The 20,176-nt window shown below is 42.2% G+C and overlaps 1 protein-coding gene across 3 annotated transcripts in view; it reads left to right on the top strand.

Moving 5' to 3' along the window:
- TMEM67 (transmembrane protein 67) overlaps positions 1–20,176 on the top strand; it is a 58,595-nt gene that overhangs the window by 2,476 nt on the left and 35,943 nt on the right. Inside the window, exons 2-9 of one of the 3 annotated variants that reach the window (XM_089666913.1) lie at positions 2,043–2,128; positions 4,905–4,995; positions 6,394–6,493; positions 8,424–8,493; positions 14,409–14,486; positions 14,614–14,634; positions 16,250–16,404; positions 18,139–18,247. In XM_089666913.1, the coding sequence (XP_089523039.1) occupies positions 2,043–2,128; positions 4,905–4,995; positions 6,394–6,493; positions 8,424–8,493; positions 14,409–14,486; positions 14,614–14,634; positions 16,250–16,404; positions 18,139–18,247 (710 nt within the window). Of the gene's footprint in view, positions 1–2,042; positions 2,129–4,904; positions 4,996–6,393; positions 6,494–8,423; positions 8,494–14,408; positions 14,487–14,571; positions 14,635–16,249; positions 16,405–18,138; positions 18,248–20,176 lie in introns of all 3 variants that reach the window. The other 2 variants (XM_089666906.1, XM_089666920.1) reach the window with 2 other exon arrangements.

Here is a 20,176-nt window from a genome sequence, read left to right as displayed (position 1 = left end):
TCCAGATTCTGAGTGCTTCAGTTTTAGTAAATCCCCCCCTCCCTTTGCATACCGTATTTCAGTCTTGTCAAGGGTGAACTCCAGAAAAGATTTGTCTTCATAGCTATATTGTTACTTTGGTCCAGCTTGGCACAATGTAAGTACACATATCTCATACCTGTTGACTGCTAGGGAAGCCGACAATCACTGTAGTAGTCAGTGCTACTACCGTGATAGCCACCATCTTCTGGGTCCTCCTCAGATTCTATGTAAGCAGCTGCCCCACTGCAAACTGACCACAGGGGACGCTCACCCCACACACATGCAATTCATAGAACACTTTGTATTGTTTTTAATGAATGACTTGAGGTCAGTGTGCAGAGGGGAAGCTGCCTGTACAGAATCCCAATGGGACCCCGAAGATGGCAGCTATCACTGCAGTAGCACCAACTACTACAGCGATTGTCAGTTTCCCCAGCAGCCCCTCAGGTATAAGATATCCCTTTTTCTTGGAGTGCAGCTTTAAAGGCTAAATTCACCTTTGGCACATGTTACACCCTTAGTTAAGGTGTAACATGTTTCAGCTCCTGCCACCTCACCCCCTGAGCTCTCCCCCCCGCAACACCGTGTCAAGTAGTCTGCCGTTACAATACTGTGCCATTGCCGAGTAGTCTGCCGTTACAATACTGTGCCATTGCCGAGTAGTCTGCCGTTACAATACTGTGCCATTGCTGAGTAGTCTGCCGTTACAATGCTGTGCCATTGCCGAGTAGTCTGCCGTTACATTACTGCGCCGTTGCCGAGTAGTCTGCCGTTACAATACTGTGCCGTTGCCGAGTAGTCTGCCGTTACAATACTGTGCCATTGCCGAGTAGACTGCCGTTACAATACTGTGCCATTGCTGAGTAGTCTGCCTTTACAATACTGTGCCATATTGAGTGAATTACATCAATGGCTGTTCTATTGCAATGCCCTAATATCTGATGTGTGTTAACTGGATTCTGGTGCCTGCAGTTGGTTTCCAACTATTTTATCAACCAATTCCTTAAATAGAAGACTTCCTATCACATATGTGCTCCCCTCCAACTGAGTACCCCTGCCCCCACTCCACATGCTTGTAGTCCATTCCATCTTCCTCCAGCTTTCTAAGTGAAAGCCCATACTGAGGTATGGGCACAAAGTTCAAGGGAGGGTGTGACTGGACCAGTGCCGGCTGAAAATAGGTAAGTGTGTACACCTTACATAGGTTAGCATAGGTGTTATGGGGGTGGGGGTGGGGGAGACACAATTTTAAGATTAGTTAGATTTTTCCCAGAAATCTACTTTAAAGTGCTTCTAAAGCCAAGACTTTTTTCTACCATAATGCACTCCCTGCATTCAGTTAGAACATGTCCAACTACTTGCTCCTTCCACCCTGCAAACATTTACCTGAGTCTTACCTCGATCCAGCGCTGTGCTCTTCTGCAGCAGCACTGCTTTCTCTTCCTCTCCTTGTAGGACTCTCTGAGAGCAGCGAGAACCATTGGCACCAGCTGCTGTCAGTCAAATCCTGTGAGGAAGGAGTGGGGCTGAGTCACTGTGTATGTTTATAGACGCACACAGCCCTGCTTGGGAGCACACCAGCAAGAGTGCCCCCTCACATATTGCTAAGTAGGTGCTCAGAGAAGAGGAGGAGGTAAGAGCGTTGGAAGGGGACCCCAGCAAAGAAGGTAAGTGGCCCTTCTGTGCAATACTATTGGACGGAGCAGGTAAGTAAAACATGTTTGTTATTTCAAGAAAAAAAGAGCATTTACTTCCACTTTAATTTTCTGTTGTGGGCTGACAATACAGTGCCTATTCTGGACTGAAATAGCCACAAATATCGTGTAACATAAAAATTTGCAATCAACTCAGGCCCAAAATGTACGTTTTTATTTGTTTTATGTTTGCCCAGGGGAAAAACTAACCGTAAAGAAGCTAGTAGTTCTTTTCATAATATGCAAAAGTAACACAAGGAATATTTGAAAGCTACATCTAGATCAGAAAACCAATACACAGGTGATTAAACATTTTCTGTTCTTTAGGTTTATCCTGTGAATGCCTTCCTGGATATAAACTTGGTCCCAAGAATGATCCTGTTATCACTTGCCAAAAATGCCCCGACAGGATGGTAAGGATTTATTTATTTTTCAAGCAATTTTGCACATTTTATTAGACCCCTTACACATGGGGCGGACACGGTTTTGATCAGCAGGGAATCTGTTCGCGGATGCCCTGCAGATCACAGCAGAGCGGGAGAATGACAGTTCCGTGTCCGCTCAGTTTCCGCAAAGTGGACACGGACAAAACCCACTCTGCTCTATGGGTGGCCGGGTGTAAACGTACTCCAACATCCAGGGGCGGACTGACAACTCATGGGGCCCCTGGGGAATAGGGGATCATGGGGCCCCTGTGTCCTTGCCCAAGCTAAAAAAAAACTATGAAAAAGGTACCAGGGGCATCTCATGGGGCCCCCTACTGACCCTGGGCCCTCGGGCTGTGCCCGAGTTCCCTGCCCCCGTCCGTTGTACACCCTCCAATCTGATCCGCCTAGACAGAGGGGGACAGATCCCGTTCCATTTTATTTATTATTGGACCAGATCAGACACAAGACCATTTAAACTCAGAGGTCTTTGTGGTGAATAGACCATCCAATCATGTCCTCCTGAAAAACTGACTGGCAGACCTAGTTGGACCTGCCATACAAAAAGGGCCATAGGTATAAGTTATGTTGGCAGATGTCAGACTGACATTGAATTAGCCCCCTTACACTCTGACACCAGTTTGAAGACTTTGGCCGTAAGAAATAATAGTTGCTAGGTATTGTAAAATGCAGACATACTGTATATTCTCAGCACTGGAAATTCAGTGCTTAATAGATTTTAGTGCAGGGCTCCCGCCATGGAGTCGGGCCTTGTTCACTTGGGCAGAGGGCTGCAGTGAAAAGCAGGTATTTGGGTCATAGTAGTTACACCCACACCTGAGGTTTACCTTACTTCCCAATACAGCAGTTCAGACTAGTGCATTCACATCGCTGCATGATATACCGGTTTTACATTCTGCAGACTTTTCACCAGCCAGACACGTCCAGTAGTCCCCCCAAGGACTACATCTCAAAAGCTGTTGCCACACAGTTCCATTGATTTTAGTGTTTTCAGCATGGTATTTCAATGTAAAATCTCCCTTGGGATTGAAAAAAGAGGCCTTTCGGGGGTGGCAGTATCTCCTTCTGAATATCTCTAAACCAGGTGTAAACCACGTTCTGAACAGATATCCAACGCAGATCGGTCTGTGTGAAAGCAACCTTAGGGATTGTTTACATGTGTGGCTGGGGGCAGGGTTGGACCTAGCCTGTCCAATGTAGGGGTGCAGTGAAAAATGTCAGGGGGGCAGAAGATTGGAAATCAGCAGAGTAGTGTACAAGGGGTCAGCAGGGCAAACAACAGGGTCAGCATTATGTAGGACAGTGTACAGAGGCCATAAGTTTGTAGGGCAGTGTACAGGAAACAGAGCTGAAGACAGGGGTCACTGCTGGCAGGGCAGAGGACAGGGGTCGCTGCTGGCAGGGCAGAGGACAGGGGTCGCTGCTGGCAGGGCAGAGGATAGGAGTCGCTGCTGGCAGGGCAGAGGATAGGGGTCGCTGCTGGCAGGGCAGAGGATAGGGGTCGCTGCTGGCAGGGCAGAGGACCGGGGTCGCTGCTGGCAGGGCAGAGGACAGGGGTCGCTGCTGGCAGGGCAGAGGACAGGGGTCGCTGCTGGCAGAGAAGAGGACTGGGGTCGCTGCTGGCAGAGAAGAGGACTGGGGTCGCTGCTGGCAGGGCAGAGGACCGGGGTCGCTGCTGGCAGGGCAGAGGACCGGGGTCGCTGCTGGCAGGGCAGAGGAAAGGGGTCGCTGCTGGCAGGGCACTCAGCAGAGCTCCTTCTCCCATCCCTGCACTGCACACCTCCAGGGGAGGAGAATGCAAATGCTATTGGCTGCCTTGCCCACCCCGCTAGGCCCCCTGCTAACCAGATTACAAGTTTAACTGGGCAGTACATTTACTTGTATATTTACAAAGCTGCAAGGAAAGGGCAACTATTTGCAGTATGGTTCAGCAGACAGGCAGAGTGTTTGAGATGGAGGGGAGGCGGTTGGCTTTAGGGGGGGGGGGGGCACAACTAAAATCTGGGGGGGATAGCCAACCCCAGCACCCTCCTAGATCCGGCCATGGCTGGGGGTAGTAAAACTAGGCACTTGAGCTGCTGTTTTACCACCTGCCTGAATGCTAACATAGAGCATAACTTAGCCAGCATGTCACTTTCAGAGGGCAGTGCTGCTGCTGCTGCTGAATGCAACTAATGCAGTTCTATGGGGCCACCCTGCAACCACCCTGTAATCGCATGCAGTACATTTCAGCATTCAAACGGCATTTAAAGGGTCAATCAGGCAGTGAGGAGGCAACATATCGCCTCCTCGCCACCTGCCAAACACCTTTTAAAAGCAATCCGAGCGTGGGCATCTTTACAGGAAAGCAGCAGTCTCCGTTGCACATGTGAATGACCCCTAAATGTGCAGCTCTAATGTACTCTTCTAACAAAACCTGTCTCCTAAAATGAACACTCAACATTACACACCTAAAACTGAATTCTAGATTTGACCTGGTATCAGCCTCTTGCAGTTCCTGTATAGCAGGGCTGGAGTGTGAGAAGGAGAACCAGTACAAGGAGCCAATCAGTCTGCTAGTAAGTGTGCTTCAGATCCTAAATTGGGAATATCATTGATGCCAAAGGGGGTCAAAGATATTCCACCATCCTGCCCTAAAAAGTATTAAAAAAACTCTAATGCCTAAATAATAAAATAAGATAACAAAGATTGTTAAGTATTTGACATAACACCCTTGATGTAATATATCTACATATTATTTTAGGGTGTATCCACTGATGGCTGGGATTGCATTAAATGCCCTGGCGCATTAAGTGCACGCGGCACGTGCCAGTGTTCTCCAGGAAATATACTGGGTAAGCTTCATCTGTAATATTTTATAAGGAGCTAACGTAAACACTTAAAGGCATTTGCTTCATTTTCCTGCAACGACAGCATAGTCAACACATATATTGCAGCAGTGCAGTATCTAGAGGTTTCATGCATATATTCTGGAACACTAACTTCACTGCACTGGATCACAGGAAAACAAATGGAGGAGCAGACCTGGGAAGGTTTACATTACGTCTTAGAAAGTGTGCTTTTTTAACTCAGCCTTACTCAGTTATAACATGCTTAGGGGGGCAGGGCAAGCAGAAAAATAAAGATTGAAACCTCTTAGTACTCATTTACACTAGTGGTTGGGGGGGTGGTAAAAACATGCATTTGAGCCACATTTATAGCACTTCTAAAATGCTCCCTCTCAGGGGTGGACTGACAACTCATGGGGCCCACAAGCAATAGGGGATCATGGGGCCCCTGTGTCCTTGCCCACACTCAAAGCACACCCAAAAAAGCCTATAAAATGTACCAGCGGTATTTCATGGGGCCCCCTACTGACCCCGGGCCCTCGGGCGGTGCCCGCATGCTCAAATGGTCAGTCTGCCCCTGCTCCCTCTTTAGATGGAAAAGGGGATGTTCACATGCTTGCAGCCATGGTGCTTTGCTTTGTGGCAGGAGTTATACAACCTGTCGCACTTAGCTAGCATTTCCACCCACTGAACATGACCCAGTCAAGTGAATGGGGCCTTGCTGCAAGGGCACACAACGTGCGTGGTTGTGGCCTAATAGCCTAGCATTTAGCAATTAAAACAGGCAGTGAGGAGGCAATAAAACGCCTCCTCATTTTCTGGCAAATGCTCTCTGAAGAGTGATCCAAATGTGGATCACTCTTCAGAAAGCAAAGCAAGTGTAAACGAGGCCTTAAAGGGGGAACTAAAGTTTTTAAATTTAAAAAAATGTCCAGGCAGGCTCTTTTTTTACAGAACAGACATGCATTCAATGTCTCTTCTGCAATAAAATAAACTTAAAGCAATAAAGTTATTTTTTTCCTCCATTGAAATAGAAACAAAGTTATACTTACTGTACTATGATAATGCACAAAGCAGTCCCTTACCTCCTCTTCTACAGTCCCGTGGGAGCCCTCTATGCTTTTCATCTTCTCTGTGTGTGCCCAGAGCAAGCCATGTGCTGTGAAAGGGGCCTAAAGAACATCTGATGTAAAAGAAAGTGAACACTCAGATGTTCTTCCAGCCAACCAATCAGATTCAAGCCTACCTTGTAAGCTGGAGTAATGGGGTTACACGGGTTTACAGAAAACCTAGAATAGTATAAATTGAGTGAACTTTATAGTGTTAATGTAGTGCAACATTTTGGTACAGCATTAGTAGCTTTTTGCTTTAATGTGAGTTTTGCTTTTAAACCTGTTCATTTAGTTGAAAGGTCTGTGAATGGCACACCACTTCATGAAGCTGAATGCATTGACTGTGATGGGTCCGAGTCATCACTGACAGCTCCTGACCAGCTAGGACTACGGTATCTGTATTTTACACTCTTTTTCATTATATTCCTTTTTTGTTTACAAACGTTTTTATTTATTAAGACATAGGCTGCAAAACCAGCTTAACAGCATAAGGTATAACATACAACAGAAAAAACAGCTTAACAGCACAAGGTATAACATATAACAGAAAAAAACAGCTTAACAGCATAAGGTATAACATACAAGAGAAAAAACAGCTTAACAGCACAAGGTATAACATATAACATACATCAGAAAAAACAGCTTAACAGCATAAGGTATAACATATACCATACAAAAGAAAAAACAGCTTAAGAGCATAAGGTATAACATACAGTATAACATATAAGAGAAAAAACAGCTTAACAGTATAAGGTATAACATACAACAGAAAAACAGCTTAACAGCATAAGGTATTACATACAAGAGAAAAAAACAGCTTCACAGTATAAGGTATAACATACAAGAGAAAAAACAGCTTAACAGTATAAAGTATAACATACAAGAGAAAAAACAGCTTAACAGTATAAGGTATAACATACAAGAGAAAAAACAGCTTAACAGCATAAGGTATAACATACAACATACAAGAGAAAAAACAGCTTAACAGTATAAGGTATAACATACAAGAGAAAAAACAGCTTAACAGCATAAGGTATAACATAGAACAGAAAAAAACAGCTTAACAGCATAAGGTATAACATAGAACAGAAAAAAACAGCTTAACAGCATAAGGTATGACATAGAACAGAAAAAAACAGCTTAACGCATAAGGTATAACATAGAACAGAAAAAAACAGCTTAACAGTATAAGGTATAACATACAAGAGAAAAAACAGCTTAACAGCATAAGGTATAACATACAACATACAAGAGAAAAAACAGCTTAACAGTATAAGGTATAACATACAACAGAAAAAAACAGCTTAACAGCATAAGGTATAACATACAAGAGAAAAAACAGCTTAACAGTATAAGGTATAACATACAAGAGAAAAAACAGCTTAACAGCATAAGGTATAACATACAACATACAAGAGAAAAAACAGCTTAACAGCATAAGGTATAACATACAACATACAACAGAAAAAACAGCTTAACAGCATAAGGTATAAAATACAACAGAAAAAACAGCTTAACAGCATAAGGTGTAACATACAACAGAAAAAGGCACATCTGTAATATTCATTCCAATAAGGTACAGTTATGTAGAACATAAAAGTTAAGTACATGAGCAAGGTAGGCAGAGCAATAAGGCCACCAACAGAAAGACACCATCAACTAAATCATGAATATTCATTGGTCAGACAGTAAATGCCTATGAGTTTTCATCCCATTTTTTGGCAAATAAGTGCATCCTATCCAGTAACATATAGTGAATACATTCCATGAGCATCACCGCATCGACTCTTTGTAAAACTGAGGCCAGTGGTACCATGGGCGACTTCCAATGGGCAATGGCCCATAAGGCTGAGACACAGATGGTGTGAATCAGCCTCATAGCCTCAGTCTGTATTCCCGAGGTATGGGCTCCCAGTAGGCAAGTCTACATATACAAATGTACCGGGACATCAGCCACAGCAAAGGCCACTGCAGAGATCTTACGCCATATCAATGAAATGCCTGGACAGGCCCAAAATGTATGTACAAGGGTACCAGCTAGGCTACAACCCCGGAAGCAAAGGTGGGACCTCTCTGGGAACATGATGTGTAGTCTAGAGGGGGTATAATACCAAAGGGTTAATACTTACGGACAGAAAGAGATCTAGAGCTCTTACATATGTTATCCACCATGGGGTCCCAGTCCTCTACAGAGAAGGTGACACCACTATCAGCTTCCCATTTCTGTCTATATAAAGGGGGTGAGGGAAAAATAGTTTCATTTTATTCTTTCAAAGTCAGTGCAAATACATTTATCATAGACTGTTCTTTGTCATGTTCTAGGTGTGAACGATGCCATCAAACAGTTATCAGTCGGACCAACTCATGCAGCTGCTACCAGCCAAATACCTTGGTAAGGACACACAGAACATATCTCAAATGTACACATTTATACATTTTTCTTAAGGCCTCCTTCACATTGTACATTACAGTGTACACCAGAGCGAGCCCCATGTTTGCCTGCATAGGGATGCACGGGTGTTCCTTGCATCCCCATAAACGCAGTCCTATTCATATCAATAGGAATGTAGCAACTGCATGGACGCAGCTGCTGCTCCCAATCTGACAGATGTGTGGGTGCAGGAGCACAGCCCAGAATGCACACTGTCTGCGTTCAGAGCCATGTACCTGCACCCGCATGGCTGTTAGATTGGGAGCAGCAGCTGTGGAGAACCTGTACATCCCTCTTTCGGACAAACATGACATTCACACTGGTTTACGCTGTGGTACGCCAGTGTGAACGAGGCCTTGGTAGTAAGATTACTGAGGTTGAGCTCCAGTCTCCTGTTCATGTTTCATTTTCTGTTTACTTGATGATAAAAACCTGATGTTAACCAAGCTCCATAACTAAAGCTATGTGTGCAGCGAGCAGTGACTTTCCCCACTCCCTCCATTTGGAAGGAAACATCTTCTGTGCTCTAGTTATGCATGTTCCCTGTTTTTTCATTTGTATTTGCAAAACACAAATTGTATACCGGTATAAAGTATATATTTATCCTATAAATGCTTGTTCTCTCTTCTTTTCAGAATCATAGAACATCACTGCAAGTGACAACCTAACTTAAAGACACTGTCACTTTGTTAATTCAGGGCAAAATGACAGTGTCTGCCTATATAGCCCACTCCAGTCAAGTTATACTCACCAGTCTGTGCTTCTCAGAACTGGTGTCAGAACTTGCCTGGGTGGATGATGTCAGTGCCCCTCCCTACATGATAGTGTTTGAGCATGGTGATTGGCCGTTCAGGCCTAAGCACATAGGAGGGATCATACATTCCCTCATACCCAGAAGCCCCACTTCATTAAAGCAATGGTGCAAGGGCAGAGAAGTGTGAATCCATGGCAGTGTCTCAAACCCACCACAGTGAACTTACAAAGGGATGTGGCATAGGATACGAGGTAGATCTTAAAGTCACCCATTCAAAACACACAGTCCAAATAATACCCTTTTAGGTCTCTTTTTACATGGTTGGCAGTCTCTACTGCCCCACTGAAAAGCAATCTGCAGTGGATTGCTTTTTAGAGGATAGTAAAGCAGCAGTTTTCAGGTGTTCAGGAAACAATTCTGCCACCTCCTGAATGCCTGTTTTTTTTTTTCATTTGAAGGGGGGTTTTGCATTTAAATACTTCTCCGCAACCGCAAGTGAAGCATTTGTGCTGCAACCACAAGCTAATCTTACTGACTTGAGCAAGTGACTTGACACGCCAAGTTACATTTGCTACTGAACCCTCCAGCTACCATGGTAGGTTTTTTGTGGTTGGTTGGGGAGGCAGCAAAAACATGGTTCAACCGCCTGCTTTTACCACCTCTTTTTCACTTGTGTAAAAAAGGTCTAACATGACATGGAATGCATTAGCCAAATTACCAATAGACAATTACAACTGGGAATTCTGATTTGCAATCCAAATTGTGATGAAAGTTAGACTCTTTTCAATGTTCAAATGATTTTTTTTTTTTTTTTTTTTGCAAGTTAAAAAAATGTATAGAGTAGTGAATGTCAGTGAATGTTTCCAGTGAATGTGTTTTTAACATGCAGTAAATGATTAATCACCAATAAATGTTTGGTGAATGTAATATTCACGACTTTAAAAATAGGCTCCTAAATAAAATTAAAAAAAAAAAAGTCTATTAATATATACCAAACATTCTACAAACAATTGATAGTTTCTCCTGCTGTTCATTGAGGTACAAAGTATGACATGAATGAGGGGGTATATGTCTCTAAATGGTAGAAAACTCTATTCTCTTATGATATGTAAATGAGACAGCACTTAAAGTGGTTCTAAAGCCTCAAGGTTTTTTTTAACCTAATGCATTCTATTTATTTTTATTTATTTATTTCAGGTACTTATATAGCGCCATCAACTTACGCAGCGCTTTACATATATATTGTACATTCACATCAGTCCCTAACCCTCAAGGGGCGTACAATCTAAGGTTCCTAAGTCACATTCATACATACACATACTAGGGCCAATTTAGACCGGATCCAATTAACCTACCAGCATGTCTTTGGAGTATTCTGTGCATTAAAGTAAAAACCTTCTGTGTCACAAACTGGCCCCCTCACCCCCCTTATACTTACCTGAGCCCCATCGAGATCCAGCGCCATGCATGGGAGCTGCTGCTCTCCTGGCTTTGTCCCTCCTCACTTGGCAGATCGATAGCATTGGGAGACATTGGCTCCCGCTGTCTGTGTCCATGGATGCATTAGTGGGACTCAGGAGCGAGCCCGTACAAGTTCCCCCATAGGAATCGTCTTTCTGTTGGGGGCACCAACAGGAGAGGAGGAGCCAGGAGCGCTGGTGGAGAATCTGAGAAGAGGAGGATCAGGGCCGCTCTTTGAAATTCTATTGCACTGAGCAGGTAAGTATGACATGCTTATTATTTAAAAAAAAAATCCTTTACAATCCCTTTAACAAAAGAGCTATTATTTTGGGAACTCTTACTGTCCTCTTGGTTTCTGGTGTGTGAGGAGTTATGGCAAGCTAAAGTGGAACTATAGGCAAACCGATAAATACATGGTTGAAATACTTACTGTATGTGTGTAATGTTTTATCTGTTTTGTAACTTTAGCCAATCATTCTGATACCCTCATGTCATGTTTCACATTGACTGTCATATGCCTTTAAGTGTTCTTGAATTTTGTCTCTGCTCCCCCTTTCCTTTTGGTTTAGTTAATGTTGTATAGATAGCCCGCCCCTTTTCCCAGTAATGCATATCAGCTTCAAGCCTCATGTCATGAAGAAGATCACATTATGATCTTTTGACCTATTGAATGTTCATTGTTGTAAGATTCTCTCAGTTTATGGAATAAACTTCACAAGAACTACAAGGTGTCATCTGGATTGAGTCACTGCCTGTGTTATTCAACTAAGATTGGAGTTATCGCTATCTCATTACAACTTTAAGTTACAGAGATCACACTTTCAATGCTTAGATTGGAGAGACAGAACACCTCACTTCTACTAGTTAGTTAAGCTAGCTATACACCGATACGCAGAACAAAAGATAAAGGGCGCCTCCATCTAGGTGTAGCGATTTATTAAGAAGACTAAAAGACAATAAAAATGCACTCACTAGTTAAGTGGTTCAAGGCTTATCATAAACCCATATAGACTCCAAAGGATCACCATGAGGCTGCAGAGCTCTGCAGGCATGTAGCTGGCTGAAGCAGTGTTCTTGGTGGAACTAACAGACATATCAGCCTGGATGTCACACCACTTCCTGAAAATTAATCTATCCAAAACTGAGCTCATAATATTTCCTCCCCTATGTGCCCCTTCCACTGACTTCTCTGTCAAAATCAACAGCTCAGCCATCAACCCGTCCCCACATGCCAGGGTGCTAGATGTAATTCTGGACTCTGAACTCTCCTTTCGGCCCCACATCTAATCGCTGTCCAAAGCTAGCCGCCTCAACCTGCACAACATCTCCAAGATATTCCCCTTCCTAAACAATGACACAGCAAAGCTTCTAACTCACTCCCTGGTCATCTCCTGCCTCGACTACTGCAACTCCCTCCTCAGTGGCTTACCTTTGCATAAGCTATCCACCTCCAGTCCATCATGAATGCTGCTGCCAGGCTCATCCACCTTACCAACCGTTCAGTGTCTGCCACCCCTCTTTGCCAGTCCCTCCCCTGGCTCCCACTCACCCAACGAATAAAATTCAAGATACTTACAACAACTTATAAAGCCATCCACAACTCAGCCCCAGCTACATCACTAACCTGGTCTAAAAATACCAACCAAATCGTTCTCTTCATTCTTCCCAAGACCTCCTGCTCTCTAGCTCCCTTGTCATCTCCTCCCATGCTCGCCTCCAGGATTTCTACAGAGCCTCTCCCATCCTCTGGAACTCCCTTCCCCAATGTGTCAGACTATCTCCATCTCTGTCCACTTTTAAACGATCCCTGAAAACTCATCTCTTCAGAGAGGCCTATCCTGCCCCCACCCAACAACTGTACATGTGTTTTGTCCATCAGTCCATCCCCCACAGTTATCACCTTTTTCTATCTCTTGATCTTCCCTCTTAGATTGTAAGATCTAAAGAGCAGAGCCCTTTGAATCCTCCTGTATTCATTTGTATTGTAATTGTACTGTCTGCCCTTATGGTATAAAGCACTGCGTAAACTGTTGGCATTATATAAATCCTGTATAATAATAATAATAAAAAAAGTACAGCTGTCAGGCTTCAGGCTGGAACATAAGCAACAATGGCTTCCAGAAGTATCAAGATAGCTGCAAACAGCACCTCTCTCTGCTGGGTGATGGTGACAGGATGTGGCTACATGTTACAGGGCAGACAGGATTGCCCCTTTATCAAACCATAAGCCGCCTTATGTGCCCCTTTAAATGACGGTTGGGTTATAGTCAGCGCGATAGCCTATTCACTTTCTATTGTATTCTGACAGCCAGCGCCACAAGCTGTCAGAATACCCAAACAGTGCCTGCATCTGATTTTGATGCTGATTCACTATCTAAGCAGGAGCCAGAAAAATGACAAAGGAAGTTAGACTGCTGAACTAGGAAGCTGAATTGTTTGATAAGGAACTACGGGTGTTACTTGTCTATTTGTACAATAATGTGTGTAAATCACATAACTGGCTGCACAGAATTACAAAATATTTAGCTGGTAGAGCAATAAACATGCAACATATGTATTTTTGCTTTTTTGTTTTTTAAAAAAGTGATCCATGGTTGTAGTGTTGTTAATATTTAACACCTTCCCACCCGGCCTATAGCAGATTGACGGCAGGGTGGTACACTCACTGTTGTGACTGGGCATCATATGACGTCCTGTTAAAATGAGCCACGCAGCGGCGCGATCTGTCACCAGCTGTGTCCACGGGATGACATATCACTACACTGGCCCATTGCCATTGTCATGTGACCGTTGTGACCAATCACAGCAGATCACATGTCAATTGTATACAATGGATGGCTTCCTGTCATGCCATCCATTGTATACAATTATGTTGTTAGCTGTGACTTGTCAAGGTAGTCACATGATGCAGGCAGGGCCAATCACAGCCTATCTGTATCATGTGATCAGCTTTGCCCAATCACAGCTAATCACAACAAAAGACTGAATTAATGTTTCATTCAGTAACAATGATTGCACATAGCAATGAAGTACATTGGTATTAGCAATCATAATGTGTTTAAGAAAAAAAAAAATACTGAAGAGTAGTTCAATGTTACTATGGTAACATTGTATTGCTTTGGTCACAGTGTGCTGAAAAATAAAATAGTAAAAAAAAGAAAAAATGTAATAAAAAAATAATAGAAAAATTTGAAAAAAAAAATACAAATTTAATTAGTATTATTATTTTCACCAAAGAAATGTAGTGGAATACATTTTGACCTAAATTTATGAAGAAATGTTATTTATTTGCAAAATTGTATAACAGAAATGAAGAAAAGTGCTGTTTTTTTTTTCAAAAGTTTCAGGTGTTTTTTGTTTTATTTAGCAAAAAAATAAAAACCTCAGTGGTGATTAAATGCCACCAAAAGAAAGCTCTATTTGTGTGAAAAAAAAGATAAAACTTTCATATGGGTAGTGTTGCATGACCGCGCAATTGTCATTCAAAGTGCGACAGCGCTGAAAGCTGAATATTGGCCTGGGCAGGAAGGGGGTGAAAGTGTCTGTATTGAAGTGGTTAAAATACATTTAAAGTAATGTTTATCAAATAAGATTATGTGTGATATATTGAGTAGGTTTTTTTTATCCAGTTGGTGACCAGTTAATTCTACTATGTTCTTAGGCTGGAGGTATTTGTTTCAATGCAGCAGGAGGCCATATCCTGTCCAGAGTTATTTCGACTATCCGCTATGCACAACTGGTAAGCCCGTTATACTCTGCAGAACAGATCATAAGACTGCATATTAAAAAGATTTGTCATTGTTTCTAATGTATTTTTGTTCCAGGGAGTTTTGCTAAGATCAGAATGGCTTTCCATTCACTTGCAGGCAGCAGCTGCAGCTTGTTTGGTATGTTTGTTTACTGCTTTTATTAGATAGATGTGATCGTATGTTTAAAAAAAAAAGATTTAAGGCTAATATTAGAGAAGGAATAGGGGACAAAAACAAACAAAAATTAATAGAGTAGCAATGGGTAGATGGTATTAACATTCATAGATTAGCAATGGGTAGATGGTATTAACATGATGTAGTACATCCCCTTACAGTCTGGTCACCATTTTAGCTCATTGTAAACAGCTGTCAGAACAACAAAAGCACTATTTTGCCTCATGCACATGGGCACAAAATATGCCGCATCAGATCTGTAATGCACACTTTTTTTTTAAACTCTGAATGAAGTTGCATGTTATGCCATGAGTTTATGCCCAGCAGTGATGTAACATGCAGCCGCATTCAGCCGCTTAAGAAAAAAAAAAAAGAAATATTCTGCACTCAGTGTCCTGCATATGGACCGTATTTATTGCTGTATGCATATTACCGCTTGTGCTAATATTTACATGCGTTTAGCATAAGTGTATGATATTGGTCATGAATATCAAGCATGCTATATAGCAGGAGCCACACGAGTTGTCTGCATCCTAGCAGCCAAGGATATTAGGCAGCAAGAGTCACACCCATCCTAGCAACCAAGGATACTAGATATCAGGAGTTACCTACATCCTAGTGACCCAGGTCCTAGACCGCAGTAGCTGCCTGTGTCCTAACAACTAAGCACTCTAAGGCTAGGTTCACACCTATGCAGGTTGCGTTTGAGTAGTTTCTGCATTGCGTTTTGCGTTTTTGCACTTGCATTTTTGCTTCATTTTTGATACGCTTTTTTTTTCTTTTCATTTTTACATTTTTCTTGTTGCTAGGCATATTTAAAACGCAAAATGCATGAAAACCGCAGCACAAACGCAATACAGACTTTTCTGCAGCATTTCCAATAAAGTCTATAGAACCCAAAACGCAACTTTTGGTGATCGAAAAAGTCCCTGACCCTTTAAAAAAAAATACACCAGGTGAAAACGCGCAGATGTGAACATGTCCCATAGGAAATCATGTTAAATGCACTGTACTGCGTTTCTTCAAAACGCAAAATGCTACAGAAAACGCTTAGGTGTGAACCTAGGGTAAGGATGCGGTAGGTGCCATCTGAGTAGTAGCATCCTAGGATGACAGGTAGCAAGATTGCCTGCATTGTCACAACCAATGACATTAGGTGGCAGAAGCTGCCTGTTTCCACTATCGCTATCACAAATGTTACATGCGTATAGTGTACAAACAAGATTTTACATGGAATCTTTCCACCAGCAAGATCCTATATAAAATCATATGACTGCTTAACAGGGGGCTAAATGGGCTAAAGTGTGGATGTTCGCCCAAACAGCCAAAGTTCAGTTTGAACCTAGGTTAGGTCATCCCTACAGGTGGCATTTACATATCACAACGCTCATTTGACAACATGCCAGCTGAGTAGGTAATGAATGTAACTGATATGTTACATTTGACCGCCATCCGTTCGGTTTGTTGCATGTGCCATATATATCTACTGTATGACTTCTTATAGGGAGAAACAAAAATCAAGCTGTTACTCACATGTGTGTTCTATTTCTTAGCCCTGTGATGTATTCTTGTTCCACAGCTCTACTCCAACCATACAGCATGCCAGGCTCTGGGGAACATGTGTGTAATGAACATGAACTCTGTGAGTCTGCAGAGTACTGATGCCTGTGGTCTGTTCCGGTACATATTCACTAACACAGCTGCACGTGGAGTGGTCCATTCCATCTCATACTGGTAAACTATGCATTACTTATATATGTAACCCCTTGGAAATATGCTGAGGTCTTTATAATGTCTTGAACAACATTAAACGTTCCAGCTTTGTTCTGCATGTCTTCATTGATATACAGTGTGAAAACCTACTGCCAGGCAATACATAAAATCATTCTTGGAAGGAAACCTGTAATGAGAGAAAATTCAGGCTGCCATTGCTGACTTCACCTTCTGAAAATGCTATTTACCTGGTTGTCATGAAGGTCCTGTGGCTTCAGCGCTTTCGGTGTCACTTACCTGGAAGAAGTATGTAAATCAGGAGCTTTGACGCCACTCTGACTTTCTTATCTCTCATTGTTTCAGGTCTCTAACTGAGAAAGCACTGAAGCCAAAGATAGGCAACTAGGCTTTCTAGAGGAAGATCAGCAATGGCAGTCTCTGTAACTCTCTCACTTCATGTTTCTTTTAAATTGCAACTAAAGGCAAAACTTTTTTTTTTTCATTTTGGATACAGTAAGAGAGAGTTATAAATTGTTTTTGCCATCTGTATGAGATCTGAGATTTCCCTTCACTTTCTGTCCTGTAACCAAAACAGAAAATCCCTCCAAACTGAGGGAGTCCCTGGTTCTTACCAGGGTTAAAAGAACTGATGTTCCCATTGGAATATTTCTCCTGTAATACTGTTCTGCGGACAACCTAAAATTTTGGATTTTCTGTTACATTTACTTTTAATGAAAATTGAAAACAATTAGAGATGGGGAATTTCTGTAATGGGGACACAGACAGCAAAAAAACCTGAAAGGTGTTCCAATTTCTCTGCACTCTATACACCAAAAACGTTTTGCTTTTAGTTATTTTTAAAGCCAAGCAGAAAGCACTGACATTTAAAAGATAATAAATAATGGAGAGTATATAAGTAACCAAGTGTTTTTCAAAAGTCTTATGAGGGATGAAATAAAAATACAGCTGTATTCCTAATCTATAAATAATTCTCACGATTTAAAATGTTTATTTATGTTTTGTTATTGGATGTACATTTCAACACTTCTTTGTGCCAGTGAGCCTGTAAACTTCAATACAGAGCCTGCCTGTTCGCGTTTTTTGACAGCAGGATTTTAGTTCCGCTTTAAGGCCTTGTTCACACTAGTGTACAGAGATGTGCGTTTTTCTGCAAGGGCACAAAGAAAACAATTGTTCTCTATGTGCCCTGTGCACACCACAACATTAGTATCACGTGCAGATTTTTTTCTGAGCAGGAATCTGCAACATGCATAAAACTAATATAAACACGCATGAACACTGATGTAAATTTGTGTCTCTGCAAATGAAATATATGCATCCGTTTTTCTGCACGTATGGTGTGAATGAATCCTATGGGTTCCTCCGTGTTAGAGGAGGTGATAAACTGGGTACAAAATGATGTTACTTTGTTATCCGGAAATGTCTGCACATCCAAGGGAACTTTTAATATTACATCACGCTGGCTTTTTGCCTGCCTTGCTCAGACAGACATGCATCTGGCAGAACATTCATTCTCAAAGTGTCTGTTCAGGCATCGCCGTGAAGTTAAACTGGAGTACTTTTTGTCAATTGTTAAGTAGAAGACTCGGACACAGAAAAAGTAGGACGATATTTGGTTTTCAACTTGTTGTACAGAAATTACAGCTACAGTCTGCTATGGACAAGGCTCCAACATAATGAACGGTTTTCTCATTATTCAATGTACAACTGTCCAATAAATGGTTCTTCTCACAGGAGGACCAATGTTCCATGGCTGTACTATGATGACCAGCCGGGATTAGCAGTCCGAGTACTTACAGCTTCTCCATTCCCAGAAAACTTCAGCTTTAAGTGGGGTGAACAGGTGAGCCACCATTACTATATACTGTAGGTATTTAGGATTAACTTAAACCAGTAAATCAATACTGGGCTTTTTATTCTTCTTTTTACCATAGAAACATATTATCTACTCCCTACTTTATTGTTTTACATGCCACAGGCACATTCCATAGCGCCTTATGAATCATTCATATCAATTGGTGACCCACATGAGATTATTGCACATATATACAGTCATGGCCGAAATTGTTGGCACCCTTGATATTTTTCCTGAAAATCAAGTATTTCACACAAAAAAGGTATTGCATTAACACATGTTTTGCTATACACATGTTTATTCCCTTTGTATGTATTGGAACAAATATAAAACAGAGGCAGAAAAGCAAATATGACATAATGTCACACAAAACCCCAAAAATGGGCTGGACAAAAGTATTGGCACCCTTAACTTAATATTTGGTTGCACACCCTTTGGAAAACATAACTGAAATCAGTCGCTTCCTATAACCATCAATAAGCTTCTGACACCTCTCACCCGGAATTTTGGACCACTCTTCCTTTGCAAACAGCTCCAGGTCTCTCTTATTGGAAGGACACCTTTTCCCAACAGCAATTTTAAGATCTCTCCACAGGTGTTCAATGGGATTTAGATCTGGGCTCATTGCTGGCCACTTCAGAACTCTCCAGCGCTTCTTTGCCATCCATTTCTGAGTGCTTTTTGACGTATGTTTGGGGTCATTGTCCTGCTGGAAGACCCAGGATCTTGGACGCAAACCCAGCTTTCTGACACTGGGCCCTACAGTGCGACCCAAAATCCTTTGGTAATCCTCAGATTTCATGATGCCTTGCACACAGTCAAGGCACCCAGTGCCAGAGGCAGCAAAACAACCCCAAAACATCATTGAACCTCCACCATATTTTACCGTAGGTACTGTGTTTTGTTCTTTGTAGGCCTCATTCCGTTTTCGGTAAACAGTAGAATGATGTGCTTTACCGAAAAGCTCTATCTTGGTCTCATCTGTCCACAAGACGTTTTCCCAGAAGGCTTTTGGCTTACTCAAGTACATTTTGGCAAACTGTAGTCTTGCTTTTTTATGTCTCTGTGTCAGCAGTGGGGTCCTCCTGGGTCTCCTGCCATAGCGTTTCATTTCATTTAAATGTCGACGGATAGTTCGCGCTGACACTGATGCTCCCTGAGCCTGCAGGACAGCTTGAATGTCTTTGGAACATGTTTGGGGCTGCTTATCCACCATCCGGACTATTCTGCGTTGCAATCTTTCATCAATTTTCCTCATCCGTCCACGACCAGGGAGATTAGCTACAGTGCCATGGGTTGCAAACTTCTTGATAATGTTGCGCACTGTGGACAAAGGCAAATCTAGTTCTCTGGAGATGGACTTGTAACCTTGAGATTGTTGATATTTTGCCACAATTTTGGTTCTCAGGTCCTCAGACAGTTCTCGTCTCCTCTTTCTGTTGTCCATGCTTAGTGTGGCACAGACAGACACACAATGCAAAGGTTAAGTGAACGTCTCTCCTTTTTATCTGCTTTCAGGTGTGATTTCTATATTGCCCACACCTGTTACTTGCCCCAGGTGAGTTTACAGGAGCATCACATGCTTGTAACATTCTTATTTATCCGCAGTTGTGAAAGGGTGCCAATACTTTTGTCCAGCCCATTTTTGGAGGTTTGTGTGACATTATGTCGAATTTGCTTTCTTTCCTCCCTTTTTTTGTTTTGTCCCAATACACACAAAGGGAATAAACATGTGTATAGCAAAACATGTGTTAATGCAATACGTTTCGTGAGAAATACATGATTTCCTGGAGAAATATCAAGGGTGCCAACAATTTCGGCCATGACTGTAATTGATCTCTTATCATAAAAAGCAGGAGCGCAACTGCATTCTTGTTTCCTGTAAGTGCTGTTATTCCTTATTTCATGTATTAAAGT

Source organism: Staurois parvus, unplaced genomic scaffold, assembly GCF_062004578.1.
Source record: "Staurois parvus isolate SC_StPar_1 unplaced genomic scaffold, SC_StPar_1.0 ptg000052l, whole genome shotgun sequence".
Lineage (NCBI taxonomy): Eukaryota > Metazoa > Chordata > Amphibia > Anura > Ranidae > Staurois > Staurois parvus.
Note: the sequence above shows the minus strand (reverse complement) of the source record. Positions and strands in the feature narration are given on the sequence as shown.